Source organism: Helicoverpa zea, chromosome 18, assembly GCF_022581195.2.
Source record: "Helicoverpa zea isolate HzStark_Cry1AcR chromosome 18, ilHelZeax1.1, whole genome shotgun sequence".
NCBI classification, from domain to species: Eukaryota; Metazoa; Arthropoda; class Insecta; order Lepidoptera; family Noctuidae; genus Helicoverpa; species Helicoverpa zea.
Genome location: NC_061469.1, coordinates 5,260,166 through 5,283,667, shown reverse-complemented (window position 1 = coordinate 5,283,667; position 23,502 = coordinate 5,260,166). Strand labels below are relative to the sequence as shown.

The 23,502-nt window shown below is 35.0% G+C and overlaps 3 protein-coding genes across 11 annotated transcripts in view; all 3 read right to left on the bottom strand.

Moving 5' to 3' along the window:
• LOC124638795 (long-chain-fatty-acid--CoA ligase 5) overlaps nucleotides 1-16,293 on the bottom strand; it is a 57,630-nt gene extending 41,337 nt beyond the window's left edge. Inside the window, exons 1-2 of the mRNA XM_047175900.1 lie at nucleotides 16,087-16,293; nucleotides 11,560-11,605 (exon numbers count right to left, since the gene is read on the bottom strand). Of these exons, the coding sequence (XP_047031856.1) occupies nucleotides 11,560-11,569 (10 nt within the window). The 5' untranslated portion in view covers nucleotides 11,570-11,605; nucleotides 16,087-16,293. The remainder of the gene's footprint in view (nucleotides 1-11,559; nucleotides 11,606-16,086) is intronic.
• A 1,258-nt stretch (nucleotides 16,294-17,551) lies between these two features.
• On the bottom strand, nucleotides 17,552-19,383 carry LOC124638900. The gene has a single exon (XM_047176045.1). It carries the CDS (start codon nucleotides 18,413-18,415, stop codon nucleotides 17,732-17,734), a length of 684 nt encoding a protein of 227 aa, XP_047032001.1. The 5' UTR covers nucleotides 18,416-19,383; the 3' UTR covers nucleotides 17,552-17,731.
• Nucleotides 19,384-21,183: 1,800 nt separating this feature from the next.
• The window catches only part of LOC124638940 (dual 3',5'-cyclic-AMP and -GMP phosphodiesterase 11), a 201,683-nt gene continuing 199,364 nt past the window's right edge, over nucleotides 21,184-23,502 (bottom strand). For all 9 annotated transcript variants that reach the window (XM_047176110.1, XM_047176113.1, XM_047176115.1 and 6 more), the window contains one exon: nucleotides 21,184-23,448. In XM_047176110.1, coding sequence (XP_047032066.1) covers nucleotides 23,113-23,448 — 336 coding nt within the window. In that variant the 3' untranslated portion in view covers nucleotides 21,184-23,112. The remainder of the gene's footprint in view (nucleotides 23,449-23,502) is intronic.

Here is a 23,502-nt window from a genome sequence, read left to right as displayed (position 1 = left end):
TTGCACCCTCAGGCGTCCAATGCATCTTGATGCACCTGTTCCATACATTTGAATAACACCGTCAAGTCAATATGTATTATACCTACATTTATTTTCCCATTATCTAGTCGTAAAGTAATAAACAGTCGGTATCTATCTTTATAGTTCATTCTATTTTATTCTTCTATGTACAAATCTCCCATAAAGTTACATTAAATAAAGCTTTTTTGGTCCACTGTACACAAGGAAACGCTTTTGCGGTACGGAATACAGAAGAAATAAATTATAAAAACAAAAACTCTAAATCATTTTCCCTCCCTTTGCAAAGCGATGATAATATATAAAGTACAAAGTACTTTCTTTGAGTGCTTTTTGACCAAAAAAAAGGATACTTGGCTAATCATTTATTTTAAAACAGTAGTTGACTAGTTTTTTTTTACTGCCTTGTTATCTTGTAATGCTGTATGTAATAGGCAATTAAGCTTGATTTAAGCCCAGATTAGGCAATTCAAACGTTTGATATTAATTTTATGAACCATAAAAGACACCTGCTCAATGGCTCAAAATATTATTTTAAATGAATTATTAGGGACTCTTGAACTGTAAAATTATGCGACAATGCTTTTCATAATTCTCTATTTACATTATATTTTTAACAAAAAATATGGTTGAAGGAAACTTAAATATTATTTCGATTAATTACATCAAGTGACAACAATAAAATTTTCCTGCACAATTATTCCGAAGATATATTATTATTCTTTAATCTTTGTTTGCTGCTCGGCAAACAACATACAACTTTGCTTGGCCTTATATGACGCGTTATAGTGTAAAAATTATATCTTTAATCCTAGGGTATATAATGCCTTTGAATTTTATGGTTCCATTACGTCATACAACCGAATTTTCTGATCTCATTTCTGATCTCAATATTTAGAAGACAAAAGTGGAAGGAGGAAAAATATTTCTCTTCTGCAATGCGGCACCATAGAGTAATAAAAACTCCAGCCAAATGTGTGCTATGCAGTCGTGAAAATAAATGAATACAAATATATTTCGAAAGTTATGATCCACTAGCTTCCTACCAAGGTTTCACTTGCGTCCCGAGGCTACTTCCCGATAAAAAGTAGCTGAACTGTATGTGATTCTGCTATATCACTGCCAAGTTTCTTGTCTTTGCAATATTAGTCTAGTATGGTATTCATCTCCAAGCAATCTCTTTCTCTTAATCTCCTTTTTAGAAGTCGTGTCGTTTGACGCATCAGTAGCATTTTTTTCAAACATTTTGACTAGCGTGAAATCACTGACAGCTAACTTCGGACCAACAAACTTATTTGACGTGAACTGCTATCGGATTAAAGAGTTCGATACTCCGTGCCCTGGCCCACAGGACTGCAGATAATGTGTCGATTTCCAGGTACTCCATACGTAAGTCATAAAACGTTTTATTGTTATTGCTTTCGCCTGAAAGCCAGGTACTAAGAAGCCAGAATGGAAAACTATTTTCTCATTTGCAAGTAGAATTGAGTGCCTATGAGCTTTTAGTAACATGCATCTGAGTTTATATGGGTTTTTTAACCGACTTCCCAAAAAGGACGAGGTTCATAATTCATGGTAAAGGACAATGCTATTCTTTGTATGGAAGTTGGGCTCAAGAGTTGCCCACAGTAACTGCATAGTGTATTATGTTCCATAGGCTTATAATAGGTCCCAGACCGAAATATTTCGAAATCTATCCCAGGAGTGCTGAGAAAAACTGGTTTGACTCTTATTCAATACTACGAAAAATATGCTTACGAACTCTTAACTATTCCACTTTTATTACCTTAATTGAAATGCATTATAATATTAATCGACAAATACGAGGTATTGAACGAGATTTTTTTTTACCGACTTCAAAAAATGGAGGAGTTTCTCAGTTCGTTTGTATTCTTTTTACGTAAGTACGTGCATAACTCCGTCGTTTACCAACCGATTTAAACAATCATTTTATTGTTTAAAAGGATTTACTTTCCAAATAGTTCCAGGGTCCAGGGTCTGGTGATAGAAACCTTAAAACATTATGGAACTCTCGGAAATTGTAAGCACATATCGAATAAAAACTTGTCATTCGGGTATATGTCTCCGACACCACAAAACTGTGGAGGTTAAGACCTGACCTGACGATGGAGACGACAGTGAGACGAGGGAACTCCTCAACGGTATCTATTTACTACCTCGTGTTTGAGCTTATTTTATTCGTCTTGATAAGATTTTTCCATTGCCATTAAGGATTTGCATGACGCTACTCGAACTTAGGACTGATTGTGGTAGATAGAGACTGAAAAGCAAGAGAAACAACAATTACCTTTAAACGTCTATTTCTGTTTTTTTTTTTATCCTGTTAACAGTAAAACCACTATCTATCTGAATGTTATTTCAAGAAAAGAGGTTGTTAGGTTTGTGGCTGCTTAAAATGGCTTGCTAACAATGGCTGGCTAACATTAGAACTGGTTTTTCTCGGGACCTCTGGGACCGATTTCAAAAATATTTGGATTCCGTCTTAAGAGTGAAGTAAAAAACCTATTTTAACCATTCCCACTACTGGGCAAATGGCTTGGGCTTCATAAACTGACTGTTCAAGTTGGACATTAGAACCGGGTTTTCTCGGAACCTCTGGGACCGATTTCAAAAATATTTGGATTCCGTCTTAAGAGTGAAGTAAAGAACCTATTCTAACCATTCCCACTACTGGGCAAATGGCTTGGGCTTCATAAACTGACTGTTCAAGTTGGACATTAGAACCGGGTTTTCTCGGAACCTCTGGGACCGATTTCAAAAATATTTGGATTCCGTCTTAAGAGTGAAGTAAAGAACCTATTCTAACCATTCCCACTACTGGGCAAATGGCTTGGGCTTTATAAAGTAACTGTTCAAGTTTAACATTTGAACCGGTTTTTCTCGGGACCTCTGGGACCGATTTCCAAAATATTTGGATTTCGTGACAACAGTGAAGTAAAGAACCTATTCTAACCATTCCCACTACTGGGCAAATGGCTTGGGCTTTATAAAGTGACTGTTCAAGTTTAACATTTGAACCGGTTTTTCTCGGGACCTCTGGGACCGATTTCCAAAATATTTGGATTTCGTGTTCAGAGTGCACTATGGAACCTATTTTAATAATTCCCACTACTGGGCAAATGGCTTGGGCTTTGTTAAGTGACTATCTATGGAGAACATTTGAACCGGTTTTTCTCGGGACCTCTGGGACCGACTTCAAAAATATTTGGATTTCGTGTTCAGAGTGCACTATGGAACCTATTTTAATAATTCCCACTACTGGGCAAATGGCTTGGGCTTTATTAATTGACTGTTCAAGTTTGACATTAGAACCAGTTTTTCTCGGGACTTCTGGGACCGATTTCCAAAATATTTGGATTTCGTGATAACAGTGAAGTAAAGAACCTATTCTAACCATTCCCACTACTGGGCAAATGGCTCAGGCTTTGTTAAGTGACTATCTATGGAGAACATTTGAACCGGTTTTTCTCGGGACCTCTGGGACCGATTTCAAAAATATTTGGATTTCGTGTTCAGAGTGCACTATGGAACCAGCTGAAACTACTCCCACTGCTGGGCAAACTTTGAGCCCACACCCTGGCATTGTCCTTTTGTTTTTGTTAATACGATTTTGAAAGCATCCAGATTTTTCTACAGTAGGCATACAGATGACAGTACTATGATATAATCCTCTGTGGTTCATATTTAAGCCTTGTTCCAAATCTCCTTCGTCGTTGTAGTGGTTAAACTTTGACAAAGCAGACCACAAAGATTAAGTTCGGATAATACTTAAGTAACGTTAGATTTGTTGCATAATACTGGTACTGCTGTTAGGTCACTAGATCTTAAGAAACAATCTAAACTTGATTGTAATAAAGCTGAAGCCAATGGTGCAAAGGGCAGGGATCGTGCTACAAACTCACGAAGTCACTTCTCGCTTGGTAGGATGTAAAACCATTAGGCTATACCTACTTGTTTATACCCCTATACATACATATATACCTAATGAAACTTATACATATTTACAATAGGTACTATTAGAGCACGTTGACGCATTTTTCAATAACGTTATACAGTTTTCAAGTAAACTCTTGTAAACCTTAAAAATCGATGAGCATTATAAGCTCTCTAGTTAAAAACTGCTGCGTACTTCCTTTACTTTAGGTATTTTGACCACATTATTATATACTTTTTCAAATAACGCAAAAGTCATATAAACTACAAAGTTCTTTCTATGAAAATTAACCATTAGGTATTCAGAAAGTTTGATAAAAAGACAAAGTAATCACTATTTTTAATTCGTTAACAATTACCCCCCATCAATGCTAAAAACCAATTCACACACGACAGAACCCAACCAGTCACGTAGGCCCTTCAAAACCCGTTCGAAAAACAAAAGAAAGCTGACGATCATAATCATAGAGCCCACATCGACCTATTTCGTGTCTGCATAGAACTATGAACCTTCGCCGCCCTGTATGCGCCGGAGCAGACTGGTTACATTAATCTTCCAGTTTGCGGTTACTGTGCCGAGTAACGGTACGACGGCAGATGGAGGCAGCGCCTACAACGAAACACAGATCATCAGCCTCAGAAGAGGCGATGTACTTGCAACACGTGTATGATACTCAGTTCGTATTTTTTGAATGAGATTAGTTTGAGAGACAATTTTAGCAAGTTTTGGGTTTCATGACGCTTTTTCTGTGTTCTGATTTTGGTTTGATTGAAAGTTTCTGTCAGTTAATTTTCTTATGAGAAGATAGAAGAACTCACTATAAAGAATAGCACTTAAAGAATCGCAATTTTATGCTATGTGTTTGGAAAGTACACAATCTATTTTGAATTCTCTTTGGAGTTCATGCTAAAGACCGATAAAGTATTGTACCTAATATCCTATCTGCGGTACGTTAAGAACAATCTGTGCTCATACACAGCCGATGCCAAAGTGTTGAACTTGCGCGGGTTGTGTTGTGTCATGAGCAGTTATGCGATGCCTGTGACCCACATCATTGTACCACAGACAAAAAAACCTTATTGACCATTGTTCACACCGTCAGATTGTACCATTGTACCAACTCACTCACTTATAAATACTGTCTGCTAATCTTTTTTGTAGATGAACTTCGCTTTTATCTTATATGCTATTAATTCTTATTTAAATGGCGTCACGAACCAGTATTTGGAGTGAATGACCGTCCTAATAATATTGTGAAAGGTAAAGTTAGTTATTTGATAAATAAGTAGATACCTGTAACCATTAAGTATAAGTTTCACAAATTGTGAAAATCTTAGGTCTTAACTTTCTATTGAGAATAATGCCATTTTCTTTATTTTAGTGTTGTGATCATTAAAGTAATTGCACCAATCCGTTAGATGCCATTTGTTTCATTAGCGGTAAAGTGACGCACACACTGCTCAATTGAGATAAAAATGCGAATTTTCCCAACAAGCTATTTTAAGACCAAATTGTCCAAATCCTCTACAACCTGTAGTTTGTACCTAATTCAGTACGATGACGTGTATATTTTGCATTACACCACAAAAACTATCAAATAAAATTTCAATGTCCGACGTCACATATCAAAACAGTTACAAAGTGTAAGAAACTATTTGGCGGGCAAAAAAAATGATCACGAATCAAATGCATAACCTAGATTTGGGAGCAATAAAAAATCTGTAGACAGTTATCTATCGAATCATATTATCTGTGAGGCAGGACCGGAGTGAGAGGTCAATGACCGCTGCATCTCATGTTTTCGGCCTGGCGCTTTGCTTTATGGAATAAGATAAACTCAAAGTGGCAGAAATTAATACATTTTGATGAGATATGACAAACTGGTTTTGTAAGATCAAATTGGATGTGTTAACTGCTAAAATTACAAAGAAAAGTAGTCAGTATTAATGAGCTAGATAAAAAACGGAGGTTCACAGTGTGGCCCAAGTATTATTTATCATTCGCTGACAAATCGCAGTTTGATTAATTAGATGGGAAAGTTGTACATTGTTCGATATGAGAAACCATTTTCATAGAAAACAATGCTGCCTATTAAGATGGACCAATAATACCTAGACATATAAATATTGAGTAATTGAGACAAAAGAAAGACAAATTATGATCTTCCTTGTATTTTGCCGTTTCAAATATTTGAGTTTGAATAATCACACTCAGAACATTCTACAGATATTTTGAAAATACATAGGCTGATTATTTTTGGAGAATTTTACTAAGTTTCACGAAATCGTTGGCCTCTTATTAAAGTTTTGACTATCAGTATAGTAGAATATGTTTGTCACGTGCATATACCTCTAGATTTGTTCTCTAGTTTAAGGAAAAAGATTCTTTGTATCTACTATAGTTCGGCCATTCAGAGAATGCGTTCCTGACACGTCGCGATTGAACTGACTGAATTATAACATTCATTGATTATTGATATAATAATGTTGTTTTAATGCTCCTCAATTGTTAAAACGGTAAACAACCAGCAAAAATATTTTTATCGTAACTGCAACGCCATTGCAAAGTTACGTCGTCAGTTCAATCGCGACGTGTCAGGAACGCATTCTCTGAATGGCCGAACTATAGCTTATAGTAGTCCAACAATGCATTAAAACTGCGCTAAAATAACCTATCATTTTCCCCTTTAATAGCCAAGTCTCTGACCTCCAAACCTATACCGTAATTATACACTATCACATTTATAGCAGGCTATTAACAGTAGGTGTCGGAGGCTGCCAATGCAAGTCCGGTTGCGTTGACACACAAACCTACAGACGCCTGCACCACTCGGCGTCCGACTACCGCTCTCACTATAATTGCATTGGATGCAGGGCCGGATTTTGGTGGTATGGAGGCCCGCAACAACAAAGAGAGAAGGGCCCTAGTATTATTAAAAACAATTTTCAAGATGCCAGAAGTTTAGCTGCTCAAGTGGAAGTCAAACACGCTCTGACTCTAATTGCTGAGCAACAGCTCAGTTGCAGTTATGGTTTTTTCCCCTATAGGAAGGTATACTTTTATTTGGTGAGAAAGCTTCTTATTCAACGGAAATCAAAGGATTTCAGTAGAAATCTACAATGTAATGTAGAGGAATTATATCTTTACGAGTTTTTAGAAAATGTCTTGACATCCAACCCTACAACGAAATAACAAACATTAAAGGTTAATCTCCAGAGGTCCGAAATCCATTAAAAGAATTCAAAACAATCAATATGTATTCGTCTTCTTCTCCGATTTAGGGAACCTGGGGCCCTGAGCCCTAACTCCCCTTGTCCAGCCTCGAATCCGGCCCTGACCAGGTGCAACGACCTGCAATCTTCGTCCACGATCTCAAAAACAAACATTGATCCCCGAATTACTTCGTGCATGTTACGTTTCGTTACGAAGGGGACTAATTCCCCTTGGCGAGTCAACCTGTGAGCCGGTTTTTAGTAATTGTGATGGTTCTTAGTTTTAAGTACATATTTCGTGCCTCTAATTTTATTTGGCTGTAATGGGGTACAAGGAAGCTATAGGTAATCTAAAAACTATCCTGTTAATATTGCTCAGATCAGGTAACCAGTATAGAAAGTAAATGCAAAATAACGGAACTATACCTTGATACCGTAACGCTGGGCAAATTATCAACATCCTATACCCATTGATGGGTTTAGAGGTAAATGCCTCCGAGCATACATTAATCTAAATTTTTGGTATTATTTCAACTTGCTATTGGTAAATTAAGAACTTTTAGGTTATGTTAACGTTAAATATTCACAAATCACTCCGTTATAAACATCATGAGTCACGACCAGTGACGACACTTAAACGATATACCATTTACCTACTATCTAAACAAATCATTGAGCTCGGCACTCTATTTCCAATCACTGCAACTCTCAAAAGCCAGAATAACCATAATGGCCATCAATAAAGCGTTGAAGTGTAAGTTTGATAGGATAGGTATACATCCATCTGAATATTTTGAAGTATGTATATTTGAAAAGCATTCCATAATTATATGTCAGGTACCTTTGCTTACAGAGGGAATATTTTTATCTTAAGTTCCATTGAAGAAAGTAAACGTCATAAAGCTACAATCTGCAAGAAAACCGAACTGTTTCTTATTCATAGGAACCGGCATAATAATGCTTCGTATCTAATAATAAAGACATAATAAGTGGAGGTTAGTTGGTTGGTTCCCCTTTCTCCTTGGCCACCGGGGGTGTGTCACTATCCGCAGTTAATGTTTAGTAACTAAGTGGGGAGGGCGATAAACTTCCACGGAACGGGCCAAACCATGACTCAACAAAGTTTTGTTTTTTTGGCGTATATTTTTTTATGTGCACACGTATTTTGGTTATAGGGGTGACTTTGTAGTTTATAGTGGCATGTAATCCAAAGCATCATAGTGGTCTAGTCTTTTGATTTACTAGGCTTTTGGTAATATAATTCATAATATTCCAGCCTCTTGCCAATGTCTCAATTTTGTTTGAGGTCCACACTGCGTGTTTTCTTCTTCCAGAGTCTTCTATCTGCCGTTATCTCACAAGTTACATTATCCATCTATCCATCGTTTTTGGAACTTTCTTATTTGTTCGTATTTCTTCTTCTTCAATGTACATACAGCTCCTAGCGGTCCTTCATTTGTAAGTATATATGTCGCAGGGATATGATAAAAACGGGGATTTGATCAATTCCCTAAGGGATTTGATCAAATCACGGAGGATGTTAAAACAACAACACGATTTTATCTTTTCCCTAAACAAATCTAGTGAATTGAACAAATCCCTAAATTGGTTCAGTGAAATGACAAAAATAATTTTGCTTTGATATTTTGAAGGTTTATTTGGTAAGATATATCTATTTAATTATGATAATCAGGTGTGTGCAATACAAGGAAATATTGATATAAAAATCACCATTACTCAGAACAATATTTATGCTGCCAGCCTCTTGGGTACGCTCCCAGTTGACAGCGATGGGGATGAATTTTTGACGCCTTTTAGATATAGTGTATATATTTTAGTTTTTTTATTGTTCTACTAGGATAGTTTTCTTTTTGTGTTGTAAATATCTCTTGATCAAGTTCTTATCTTAATACCAATAAACTTTTTTAAAGAATGAACAAAACATTTTTTTTTAATATTTTAGTTGCGTAAGATATGCCTATTTGTAATAATAACTTATTAAAACATGTAGCTGATTTGTGGCATCGTGAATTAGATAAAACATTATTTTTCTTACAGGCACATCTATACGTTTTGCATCGTGCGTTACAGACACCTACGGCTTGCCTAGTGTTTGCAAGCGCGACCCAAACAAGAACCTGACATGTTTTTTGTCATTTTACTGAACCAGTTTAGGGATTTGTTCAATTCACTAGATTTGTTTAGGGAAAAGATAAAATCGTGTTGTTATTTTGACATCCTCCGTGATTTGATCAAACCCTTAGGGAATTGATCAAATCCCCGTTTTTATCATATCCCTGCGACATATACATAATGTTAATGAAAGTTCAATGAAGTCAAAAACCTCAAGCATTCGTTCTGGTCACAGAGTACAAAACTTTAAATCTACGACTAGCAGCTTTTGAATTTAATCTATGTTTTATTCTCTATTGTTATTAAGCAACAACAATACTGCAGAGTCAGCGAATAAAACAATCTCTGCACCTCTAGCCCATATGAATGGGCAGATTGAAATCTGAATTGAAATCCACAAATAGCCAAGAGGTTGGCAACCTATAGCTTACGAATGCTATAATAACCCGTTTCTAGTAGTTGACTCTCGTAACTTGCGTAGGACAATGAACTACTATTTAATTATGTTATTTAGAATATATTTTATTTAAAATTTATGCAAAATCTTCAGATTAGAGAACAGATGCCACTGGATCGTAAATAAATGTTGATATATTTTATCATTTAGGTGGAAATATTATTCCGATGTTTGTCGGAAAACAGAAAAGGAGACAAAGCTTCTGTTTTATGGCAATAAACATTCCGATGGTAACGGTATTCAAAATCTAATTAAGCCAAAAATGCTTTAAAGATTGAAAAAAACAATGCCGCCTATGTATGTAGACCAATTAATTAATAACTGAAGTTTCAAATCCAATAAAATATTCAAATTAGCTTTTCCTAAGAAATATTAGCCCGAGTCTTCCTATTAATATGTACACTTTCCACGCCACTTGAGACCCATAGGTATGCCTATATACCTCTATGCCAGTAAATATTATTTTCTTCGAACTTAGCAAGAGTTGTATCTTTTAAGTGATTGTTATTTGCTGATTCATCTAAATAAAGTTTACAGTTTCGACAAAATTTGCCATCTCCACGCCGCGTCGATGGCCATAACAGTTTCATTCCTTTATTTAAATGCTGAAATAAACATTTAAAGTAACTGTCTGCGATTAAACTGCCGATGAGATTTTAAATTGAATTATTCTAAGAGCTGATAAAGGACCAGGAAAATCATTTACGATCGTTAAAAATAAAGAAATTTCCTTAAAATTTAAATGGAAACCACTACCATAACTGATTATAAAACAAATCTGTATTTAAACAACAATAAATCTGTATAACCAATAAGAATGACGACCAAATAATTGCCCGAGCGGTGATATTTTTGCAATTCCTGTAATTTCATGGTTCATAGCCGACCGTGAAATAATTATTATAATAATAGGGTTGGGCTACTGTCGATATCGTTGTGTATCGACGTTCGCCGCGAGTCAGTGGCTCGTTTATACGTATCATCGATCTATCACAGTATGTCGGTGTTTAACTACCTACCTTTCGCCCGAGGTTATCAACAAACATGTTTTGTCAATGCTAATAGTGTTTTAAGTTGGTTAAAAGGCAATTCATTGTTTTATGTAAACAGATATCTGTACATATTTGTGTTGGTGATAACATGAATATTGTCTTAATAATTTGTGTATTAATTAGCTTTCAATTTAATGGTTTGTCACTTCTACAACATTAGGGCATAGATTTATTGATAATACAGTGTCTATTACCAATAATTTCGTGTAATTTGTGAACTGTTTGTAAAGCATATAAATGCTCTAAGAGTTTTCTAATACCACCTTAAATATAAGTACTTACCTAAAGGATTTTTCATTAGAACCAAATAAATCTGAGCCATACCTGACTTTGTTGTAAAAAGAAAGGTGAGTTATTACTCAGGAGAGGTACCTCGTTGATACGAGATATCATATTTCATTTCTATGTAGTAAGCAAAGTCACCACCTTCTGGCTATCATAATATAAATTTATGCCCCAATTTTAGGATTAGATTACAATATTTATTTTAACATTAAAGTAAATAAATAATTAGAACGCTTTCAAATTAATTGAAACAAACATTTTATCATGTTTGATCCAGTTGCATATTTGTCTATGGATAGCTCAAACACAAATACAATGGACATCGATAGTTATCCCCAGGTTTATAAATAAAAGGTTTTGGGTCAGACATAATAGAACAGACATATTAAAAACATAATTTTAAATTATTTAAGAAGGCTAATTTATTATTAATTAAAAAATACTCACGTTTCGACATCTCGCTGGACTGGATAAAACTTTTTCAACTCGGAACCTTAAATCAAAAAAAAAAAAATACAACATAAACCGATATTCACAAAATGTATCAAATATTTTCCGTATATTTAAACGACTGTTTCAACAAACAAAACTAGTGCGTATGATGGTAATAATTCAACTAGCGAACACTGGATGACATCCAGTAAAATTATTGTATCTGGTATCTTCATACAGTCAATATGGGCACCTATTACGTAAACAGATGCTATCACTTGCGATAACAATCAAAATAATTTTAAAATACACGATTATTCGGCCACTTTTAAATTTGTTCGTGTGTGCAATCGAAATTTTAACTATCACAGCGAAACTAAACGATATTATGCATTATTTTGACACAGAAAAGTGTTCCATTTTCCTTATCATTTGCCTTATCATGCTGTGTGCGGCGTATAAGGCGTTTAATGAGAACGTTGTGATTCGAAAAGTCCTTTGAATAATATTTTGTTAAGTAATGGCTGTTAGAAAATAAATAATCAAAATATTAAAATGGATTTATTACGCTTCGAGGTTACATAAATCCAATCCCATTGTGTACATGATTGAAATCTCCACGAAGGAGAAAAGACTAGCGGAGATGCCCTAACGCAGGTAGGTCACGCGCCTTCAGGTAGGTCAAATACGTCACGACTACGTCACGGCAGGCGTGGCTGGACACCGCCCATATATCGTCCTTTACATCAAACTGACATCTTGTCATGGTTGTATTTTTACCACAATTTCAACAGATTTTATTTGTTACTCGATTAAAACGATGAAATGCGCTATCATTAATTGTAGAAATTGCTCAGGATCCAAACTCAAACATACCATAGGATAACATTTCACGTGTAAGTAATATTTTAGCTTTAAAACATATTTTTTGCTAGAGACATCTGTCGTCGAATAGCTGCATTTCTAGAACCTCTAAGTGAATTTCTATTATTTTCGTATCAATCTTGTATCAATGTATATTATTGGTACCAATTTTTGCCTTAAAAAGCAGCTTCATTTTTCCTTGCATCCTACAAGTTTTTTTATAGATTATTTACAAACCAAAACATATGATATATTATCATGAAAATTTAATTTTATAAAACACCATCTTTCGGTAAGTAGTCGACTTACGTATATTTGAAGTAAAATTGTGTTCATCAAGACAGAGAGACCCGTTACAAAATTAAGTGCTACCAGACATCGAAAATGCAATCACCCATTCTTAAAAAAGGTCTTATTTAAAAAAGCTGCAATTATCTTAAAATTAATCATAACTCTAACTATGTAGATTTATTTATATTCATCACTAGCCGTTTTCCCGCGGTTTCACCCGCGTACCGTGGGAGCTACTGCCCGCACCGGGATAAAATATAGCCTATGTTACTTGCAGATAATATAGCTTTCTAATGGTGAAAGAATATTTAAAATCGGTCCAGTAGTTTTTGAGTTTATCCATTACAACCAAACAAACAAACAAAGTTTTCCTCTTTATAATATTAGAATAGATCAGCAATGTTTTACATAGGTATATCTCTCTTGCCGTACATACTTTTTGAATGTACCTTTACTCAGAGCAACATCGGACACACATAATGTGAGCCACTTAGTGGATGCGCCGTTTTGATATAGTTGTGAAAACTCTAATTTGATAAACACTGTCCCTATAATTTTAATTCCCATTTTTCTTGGTGAATTTCGTAATGTGGCAACATCGAAAATAACAACAGTCATCGCAGCACGGTTTTAGATATGTTCTAGAACAAATAGAACGAATTTTCGTGCTTGTGATGCCATAGTGGCTAGTAGACGAACTAACACAATGCCATAAGTTGATACTTAAATTACACCATGGGGGTATTTTAGACCCGTGGTGAATAAAAATGATTTTTCATCGAGTCTCCGTTTAATGGTTCCTAGATACCTATTTCATTTCTGGAGGAGTAAATAAATTGTTGTGGGGCAAGTTATCTGCACAAAATAATACTTATATAACAATTAATTTTCTAACTTTTTTATCTCTCTCTTTTTCTTCGTTCATTTCAAATGAATGCTTCTTTAAACTTTCTAATTGAATTACTATTTTAAAAGAATTATTAATTTTGAGTATTTACTTTACTTTTGAGTATGTCACTAGTGGTCGATGTTAGTTTAGGGTTAGATTTTAATCATCCTATTCCACGCTAGATGGATTTACAAAAAATGGGTGGCTTCCCATAAAAGGCGTATAAGGGTGGAGCACGGGTGGAGACAGTAACGTTCCTCGTCCCCCGCTCACCCGAATTTTGGCGCGCTGCTTTGTTAGGAGATTTTTCGTTAGGGCATCTCCGCTAGTCTTTTCTCCTCCGTGGAAATCTCGCATAGAGAAAACCGTAACTTCTCTAATCATAATCATCTGCCTAGCCTTTTCTCAACTACAAATGTTTGTTGCGATCGGCTCCCACTATAGTAAACGAATGCAGCTGAGCACCAATGTTTTACATGGAGCGACTGCCTGTCTGACCTTCTCAACCTAATTAAATACCTAGGCAACCCGTAACGTAACTCTTAAGACTTGATCCTGGAATGTGAAGTTCCTAAGCTCACAATCTTTACTAGGCATGCTTGTAACAATAACTGGTAAGAAACAACGACTGCTATCTAACCTCTGTAACCCTGCTAAGAAATTCTCTGAATACCGGGGTTTACCAGTTCTCTGTGTGAAGTTAATTCACTGTAGTTCCGGACCTTATCATAGCTATTCATGTGAAAATGGGATAAACAGTTTAACGTTCTCCGTAACTTAGAACTGTAGACATAGTTTAACAATGGTGCCATACAAAGCATATCTTGATTACTTCAAGTTGTTATAACATATACCTATTGGTATATAACATAAACGTCTGCCTTCCTTAAAACTATCGTCTTACTAGCTTCCGCTCACGACTTCGCCCGCGAGGTGTGTTCATTAAGTTTAGCCTATGTGTTAATCCAGGGTATCACCTATCTACATACCAAATTTAAACCAAATCGGTCCAGCCGTTTTTGCGTGAAAGAATAACAAACATACATCCATACTTACATTCTCACAAACGTTCACAATTATAATATTAGTAGGAAGTAGGATTAAAAATTTGAACGTGAAAAGTCATAGTGTACAGTTGTTTTAATAAACGCTTATGTTTTCCGTGAAATTGATAGATAGATATATACCTATACAACATTTATTGAGCACAAACAGAAAGACAACTGAGATATATTTTTACAATTGGGCAGACGTGTTAAAGACGGGTACTGTCCGGGCCCAAATGGTTCTAACACAAAGTTTCTATTCAAAGTGTTCACTGTTCGGAAACAATTCCTGTCTACCTTTGTCAAAGTTAGTCTGCAAATGAACATTCTGGAAGTTACACAAGTACTTGAGTAATATAGAGGTATAATGATGTATCATTTTGGTTATGCTGAACAACCTAACTATCGACTCTTTCTCAACAGAGAATCCTATGAAAATGAAACATTTTGAAATTAATTGCAATAAAGCACTGAAAGGTCGATGATTACGAAGTTGAAAAGCTACGAAATAAATACAAAAATAATCTAGATCTTATAGGCCTTATCATGACTGCGGTCCCTAAGATGTCTTTACCTTATCTAAAATTCTACGAAATTGTTTGGTATTCCAACAATTTTATTGAGTAAATATGGCGACAACTATAGGTAGATATAATTAGTAGCAGCTGAATGTAAACTATGTAAATAAAATAGTAAATAATTGTAAAATAATACTAGATTACCTTGAAACTGAAACCGATGTAGCTACATTTACAGCAAAATCCGCGATATTTCACATTCATCCAGTCTACTATTTTTTCTAATACGGAGCAAGCTTATGGAATATTTCGACATTTATTTATCCATTCGGAGAATCAAATATTTTACAAATTAAATTATCTTCAAACATTGTGAGCACAGATATTTATTTTTATTTATTCATAATTTTGACGTCAAATGCAACCAATATTATTTTTTTATAGAATTTTTAATGAAAAGAGGTCTAATCTGCTGCATGAATCCTTTTTTGTGGAACACTATTATTCTCAGTATTTAATTTTATGGCTAAAAGATCATGGTGACTGTAATGTATTTGAATTAATTTAATATAAATTAGGTATTACTTTCACAATAGATTAATAATTCAACAATTGAGTGATTAAAACACTAAAGTATTAATAAGTAGACAGTTCTATTTCTGTACCACTCGCTTTTAGAAAATTCATTGATACGTTCGCTACGTATCGATCCGACGGATTTTATTTAGTCCTGCAGAGTACGTACTGAGATTGGGCACATGTTTTATATAAAAATAACGGTTTTCATTATAAACAATGCTGAGAAGGTCAGACGTATTCCAGCTTCGCACATTATAATAGACTGGGAGCACAGGTTATTATTATATAGGTGGCACATTATTCCATCTGGTCTTAGAGAAAAACAATTGAAGTCTACAATACACTCAACACTTACCGACGATGGAGCAAATCAATAAGCCTTTTGTTTCCAATCACACTCTCCCATTCCAAAATACAGATTTAAAGCAATTTCAGCACAATTGATTTATTATAGTACTAATATTAATTAATTATCAATATATTCACTACTTAATTGTATATTTAGACTAGTTACGTACACTACGAATCGTAAACTAATGTTTATTTACAACATACTAGTTAAATTTACAGTAAAAGTACTATTTTACTGCACTAACACACCGCATTTCCACTTATGTGAGTCGTGGAAAACGAAAACGCGCTGTCTAGCTAACATTTTTTTTCCTTAAAAGCGTTTTCCCGCGCATGCGTGAAAACTTATAGGTTATCTACTTTCCCTCTCACTTGCCTCGCTACGGGAAAGAGACGGGGGTTCACTCGAGTAACATGCGCAGTGTTATTGATGAAAATTTTGGCGGGAAAACACGCCATCTCAGGTGATCCTTTGGCTGCACGTGATTGGTTGACTGTTTGTAAGCAATGCCGTGCGTGTAGTAAGCTGGCTTTTTGCGAACGTGTTTTGTACTGCAGGATAAAAACAAGCAGTGTATAATGCAGGGCACGGGTGTATAAATTCTATGGCTATCAGAAACCATGGCTTAGGTCGATAATGCGCAGCAAATGCTACTTTACTCTTATTAAGTAGTGTGTAATTCCAGGGCCACTAGGCTGGTACGAGGTGTTTTTAGAACCCTATGTTTGGTTGTTTTATATTCTATGTTTTGATTTCATCTATATCACTTGATTGCCAAACTATCCACAAGTCTATAGATTGACCACTATCTCACCTGATGATTAGCGAGCGATGTTGTGGTCGAAGATGGAGCAGTCTTGCCTAGAAGAATTCTGGACTTCACTCATGACTTGAAGACTCCTTCTTCAGAAGTAAAAAAAAACTTTTACGGATTTTATCGCGGTTAATTATATCAATATTATTTAGGTAGTCACGACGTTTTGGATCCTTTACTGTATCCATGGTCGCGAGCAGACTAAAGTGTTGGTCGTCTTGATATTATAGTTACAAACAGCTAAACTACATTTTGTTAATTATTATTGACCATCCGATTCACGCAGAATGAGTTCACTATATCCTTAGGTCTACCATAAAATCCGTAAAAGTTATTTTATTTAAACAATGGTTAAAACCCCTCCCGTCGTGGATGTAGTGCTTAAAAATGATAAACTTTCTGGAGAAGGAATATTCGCGTGTCAGAAGTAACATATATTATTCTTAGTGATTAGATGAATGTGTGCCTGTCCTACACTTGCTATATACTCTCTTTTAAATCTGCCATTTAGCAACCAGCTCTTTCTCTTTTGAAACTATCCATGTTATATCGCGGAGTATTCAATTAAAGTATTCCTCTCAGCGCCGTAAGGCAATAAAAATACCATTCATAATTAAAAAATATTTATTAACAATTAATGAAACATTATATTTTTACTGAGTACCAGTTTACTAAAACCTAGAAAATATAATATGCAATAACTAATTCTAAACATTAAGGTAAAATTATCCTAGAAATTAACACTAAGGTAAAAACTTGCGAATATCTAAAGCGCACTAAACATTATAACTACATGCTGAGCACCTACTGTGAAATATTATGATTTTTATTCATTTACAATATATTAGATCCGCATTTTGCATAGCAGGGCACGGAAGGTGGATAATAATGCTCTGGGTCAGGCTGTGGCCCAACACGACTGCGCAGGGATCGATTCAGTTGCCAAATTCTTCCATACGTGGCCCTCTCCAGTAAACCACTTTCTTCTAAACGCCACCCGTGATCCCAACTGGTACATTCGGGAAAATAATACTTGTTCCCTGGACCTTCTTTGGTTCGCTCCTTCAAGTAAACTTCCCTCCCAAACGTAGGACGTGGTTTCATTAATAGTTTCTTCAGCTTAGCATCTACCGGCCTCATTATAGGGTCGAGCTTGAAGTCAGTGTCGGGTCGAGCCAGTCTAGGATCCTTAGAAGCAGAGCCAAGCCCCATATTGATGATTGAATGTTCGTGGCGTATGCTTTCAGCGGCTGGTATTGTCCTTGCGTCGCGAAGTGGTGTCTTTTTGCGGTTTTCACCTGCAGCTATGTGGCCAAGAGTGATCGAGGGCAGAACTCCGATCATATTTTGTTTGGCAACATCTTCCTCGAAGTAATTTGTTGGCTCTCTGTTCAGTGTGATCGCTTTTTCTAATTTTTCTCGATTTTTGGATATCCATTTTGCGCGCAACCGTTTTTCTCTATCGTATGCCTCCTTAAGGAGTATTATCACCGCTGGGTTGGAAAAGTCTTTAGGCATTTAGAATGCAATTTCGTTTGTAGTTAAAAAAACTTATTTTGATTAATGGAAGTAAGTGGTTCACGAAAATTGTTAGTATAATGTCAAAGCTGTTTTACTTTTTTTCTTTGCTGAAAAAGTTTGATGTTGCCAAAAAGTTTACATTTTGAAAAACGGGAGTCAAAATTTAGGGACTGCCTTTCAGATGAATAGTAATTAAATATGTATCGAATCGGAATAATATGTATAATTTATAATCGTACATTTACTGATCTATTACATAGTGGGCCGATTTAGCAATTAGGTACTATCTGATGGATATGTTTGACGTTTTGATAGCCTCTATATAGAAAACTAGTGGCCCACGGTACGTGCTTCGCTAGGTATTGATGATGGTGATGATGATGTTAGCTAGGTCCACAATTTTGTTTCAAAAAATTTGATACAATGAAGATCTGCTCGACCGATTTTGTTCAAACCTCACATAAACCGTCATCTAGCACAGGACCGAACAAAGCCAAAATTTTCGGTTTGGAGAGTTGAAACCGTTCTTTAGTTATAAAATTACAACTAATATTGTACCTACATTTTCCACAAAGGACCACAGTATCAACTAGGGTTGCCATCCGTACTTTATTATAAAGTATTGTACTTTACGTATTGTACGTTATATAAATGTTATTATAGTGTGAAAGAGTATTTAAACGACAAAACTGTGATATAATAATTGTATAAGCAGCGAGTATAGTTATGCACCTTGTTAGAGTAGATTTAAGTTAAACACTTTGTGTTAACAATAAAAATTTGTACGCCTGATCATGGCAGAGTATGGTTAGAACTTATAACTACACCTAACAACTGATTTGTACCCATATTCCGATAAATAAATGTTTCTTTCTTTCTTTCTTTCTTTATTTCAAGTACTTGTACTTTATACTTTATGAAAATAATAAAGTACACGAAAATACTCTTTTTTAATAGTCTACAATGTCAGTAAGAAATGCTTGAGTACTTAGTCTTTATAGGTGTAAATCTGTGTGCTAGCCTACTTGTGTTCAGTTTGTTTTTTTTTTTTTTTTCCTTTTTTTAATTTTATATAATAGTTATCATGTGATAATGATATTTTTATGACTTTTTGACTTGTTTTGTATACATTCTGGTTCTTCAAACCTTACAGACAGACATGTGTTGCTGGGGAGTTTGTTGCGCCACTTCTTCTTCCCAGCAAAAACACATAGGAAGTGGTGAAGGGCGGGCGTTTTTGGGGGCTGTCTTTTGTTTTTGACGTTCGAAAAGTGCTGATTTATCAGCCTAATTTGAATAAACGATTTTGAGTTGAGTTGAGTCAGTGTTATTGTCATTGTCACAATTGTTCAGTAAAGATACTAATTTGATAAAAACCCCAAAAAGCAATAAAAAATATGTTTTTAAACAAAACAATAAATAAAAATAAATTGTACTTTATTTTTATACTGTGTACTTTTTTTTTCTTAGCTATTATTACCAATGCACTTTATCTGACAAAAAAAAAGGTGGCAACCCTAGTATCACCTGACATTAAAGTTATTTACGATAACACAGTTATTTATAACACTCAACACATAAGTATTCGGCAATGTTTAACGTAAAAAAATACAGATAGCTCTATTTCCACAATTGTCCGATACCGTAATACGAAACAGACGAGGCAAGGACAGACATCGTCTTCACACAGCAAAAACTACACTTATGAGAAAACATTTCTGTACTTATCTATACTAATATTATAAAGCTGAAGTTTGTTTGATTGTTTGTTTGTTTGAACGCGCGAATCTCAGGAAAGTAGTTCCTGAGATTCGCGCGGTCCGATGTGAAAAATTATTTCAGTGTTAGATAGCCCATTTATCGAGAAAGGCCATAAGCTATACATATATGTACACTTCATGTATTCCCGCTATTATTTCCTTATCTTCACTCTTTGAACTCGCCTATGTATTTCCTTATGTAGTACAGTCTATGAACTCCCCTTTGTATTTCCTTATGTACACTCTATGAACTCCCCTTTGTATTTCCTTATGTACACTCTATGAACTCCCCTATGTATTTCCTTATGTGCACTCTATGAACTCCCCTATGTATTTCCTTAAGTACACTCCATGTACTCCCCTATGTATTTCCTTATATACACTCTATGAACTCCCCTATGTATTTCCTTATGTACACTCTATGAACTCCCCTTTGTATTTCCTTATGTACACTCTATGAACTCTCCTATGTATTTCCTTATGTACACTCTATGAACTCCCCTATGTATTTCCTTATGTACACTCTATGTATTCCCCTATGTATTTCCCTATGTACACTCCATGTACTCCCCTATGTATTTCCTTATATACACTCTATGAACTCCCCTATGTATTTCCTTATGTACACTCCATGTACTCCCTCTATTATTTCCTTATGTACGCTCTGTGAACTCCCCTATGTATTCCCTTATGTACACTCTATGAACTTCCCTATGTATTTCCTTATGTACACTCTATGAACTCCCCTATGTATTTCCTTATGTACACTATGAATTCCCCGATGTATTTCTTTCTGTACACTCTATGAACTCCCCTATGTATTTCCTTATGTACACTCTATGAACTGCCCTATGTATTCCCACATTTAGTATAGTATAAAAAAGTACCTACCCAGTGTACTATCAAAACATGATTTTCTGTTCTGGCCATTTGTACAGTCGCCTCGAATGGGTATGTATCATCTGCGTGCCGATTTCCTTAACTTTTAGAAATTAAAAACATCACTTATTTCAAAATTTGTTTAATCATAAATAAATAACATTTTTGTTTGGAACAAAACAACCTCCACAATTATTCACACACCATACAACTCGTCATTTAGTGAATTACAATTATTATTTTTCTAATTACTTTCTAATAATACTTACAGCAATCTTAAAATTAATGTTGTACATAGTTTTATTACCACAATTAATTTGAGATTTTTTTCATGTAAATATCTAATGCTTATAGAGAGAATTATTCCAATTACAAAATATATTTCTTTAACTTTCTTTATGGAGGATTTGGTCATAATTATGTATGAAGAAGTCCAAAATGTGAAGTAACAACTCGAAATTGTTTTGCTTCCAAATATAAAGCATACATAGAGGGGAAAGTTGTTTAAATCTTAACTTTGTACGTTAGAATGTTATTATTTATTAATTTGCAATATTTTAAAAACATTTATAAAGTACAAAAACGCATTCAAATTAAGACATGATCGTTAAGAGTCAAATTGAATAAAATACTAGAAGAACAACTACTAGCGAATGTACATTTTATAAGAAAAGTGCAAAATATTGCAGTTTAATAAAACATGTGTAACAAAGTTTACAGATTTTAAACTATCGTTCCAATAACGTTTGCACGTTATTTAGAATGATAAATTTAATTTCAGATATAATTGACACTTTCGCTATAAAAACTTAGCGGACAACACAAACAAAGTTGATGAAAAAAATCTATTTTTAATCGAAAATTACATTGGAATGGATCATCAGCGGGTGCCATAACTGTCTTGAAAAATAATGCGAGGCCACAGTTCCTATAAGCAGATATAGAACAAAAATTATCCATGTAGTAATAATTAGAGAAAACCCGAATTTATAATAAGTACTTACCAAAATTACAACATGTTAGTATTACAGTATTTATAACATTGATTAATTATTTACAAAAATTACGTTGTGCGACTGGAAATAACTAGTTGACGTCTTATACACACGAAATGTCGCAAGTGTATACCATAATATTTCCACACACACACTCAATTCATATAATCAAACATTTTTAATAATAGAATTTATAATAATTTAAAATTTTCCATAATGAAATACACAGTTATGAAAGAATTAATGATAAATCCGAATAACAGAAAACAATAAGATTTTAGTACAACAACTACATAAAAGTTTTTGGTATTTTGGTCATACGACTACGTCACGACAGTTAGGCCCTGTTTTGTTACACTTACTGCGGTTAGAGGGGATTAGATTATTTAAAAAGGGTCGAAATATTTTTGTTTCTATGAGAAATTGAATATTTCATTAGCTGTAAACTGTATCTTAAATGATACCAAAACTATCGACACACACGAAACAACTTCATGTAATACGTAGTAGGAATAGACGAATGAGGTAAATTAAAAACATAACATACCTACTTGTAAATTTTTCTCTTATAGGTACTTAAAAATGTAAAGCTACATAATGAAGTGTATAAAAATAGTGCGGCGATGGTCATGACAACTTATCGAATAATTACGCCATGCGTTTAGATAAATTTCAAATTCGACTAAATCATCTATTTACTAAACGAATATCACACAGCTGTCAGTAGAAACTCGCGCGAACTGCATTATAATGTATTCACGTGACCGTCCGACATTCCAAGCAGACCAATAGGAAAATAATGATGTGAAATATAAACAAATGAACACACGACACGATGACAAATAAATTCATTTTCTAAAATGCAATACAACTTACGAATCACAATTAATAAAACTTAGTGAATTTTTGTTAGTTGTGCTAGATACTTAGAAACTTAAAGTATTCTAATCCTAACATCCTAAATGGACGATTTGGCTTCGCTATTGGCCTTTGAAACGTGGGAGCACTAACAAGCCGCTTATTCACTTTATCACATTGTCATAGTCTATAGCGGGATAAGTTAATAGTCATTGAGTTGACAGAACTTGTTGGGGTCTCGTAGCGTGAGGACGTTATTGCAGAGCAGTCCTACGACGGGATTTTCAAGGTTTTCGTATTTGGAGTTTGTTTCTGAGGAGAGGCTGACGGCTCCACTGCTGTCTCCTTCGTACGTGTTCTCTGTATCGTCGACGTTCTGTGAGCTGATGCTGGACTTGTCGTTCCTCTCGGGTTCCTTGTCGAGTCCGTAGTCGAACTTCTCTCCGCTGTCGTTGTTGGAGAGGTCGATCCAGTGGCCGCGGTTGCTCTTCACTCTGTCCAGCAGTGGCTGTAATGCCGGTGACAGGACTGCGAATGCCTGGAAGATGATAAACATAAATTAGCATGTAACATGTGAAAGGGTTAATTGGGT

Excerpts from the sequence above, each read along its gene's own strand:
- LOC124638900 (XM_047176045.1), bottom strand. The coding sequence starts at position 18,415 with ATGCCTAAAGACTTTTCCAACCCAGCGGTGATAATACTCCTTAAGGAG.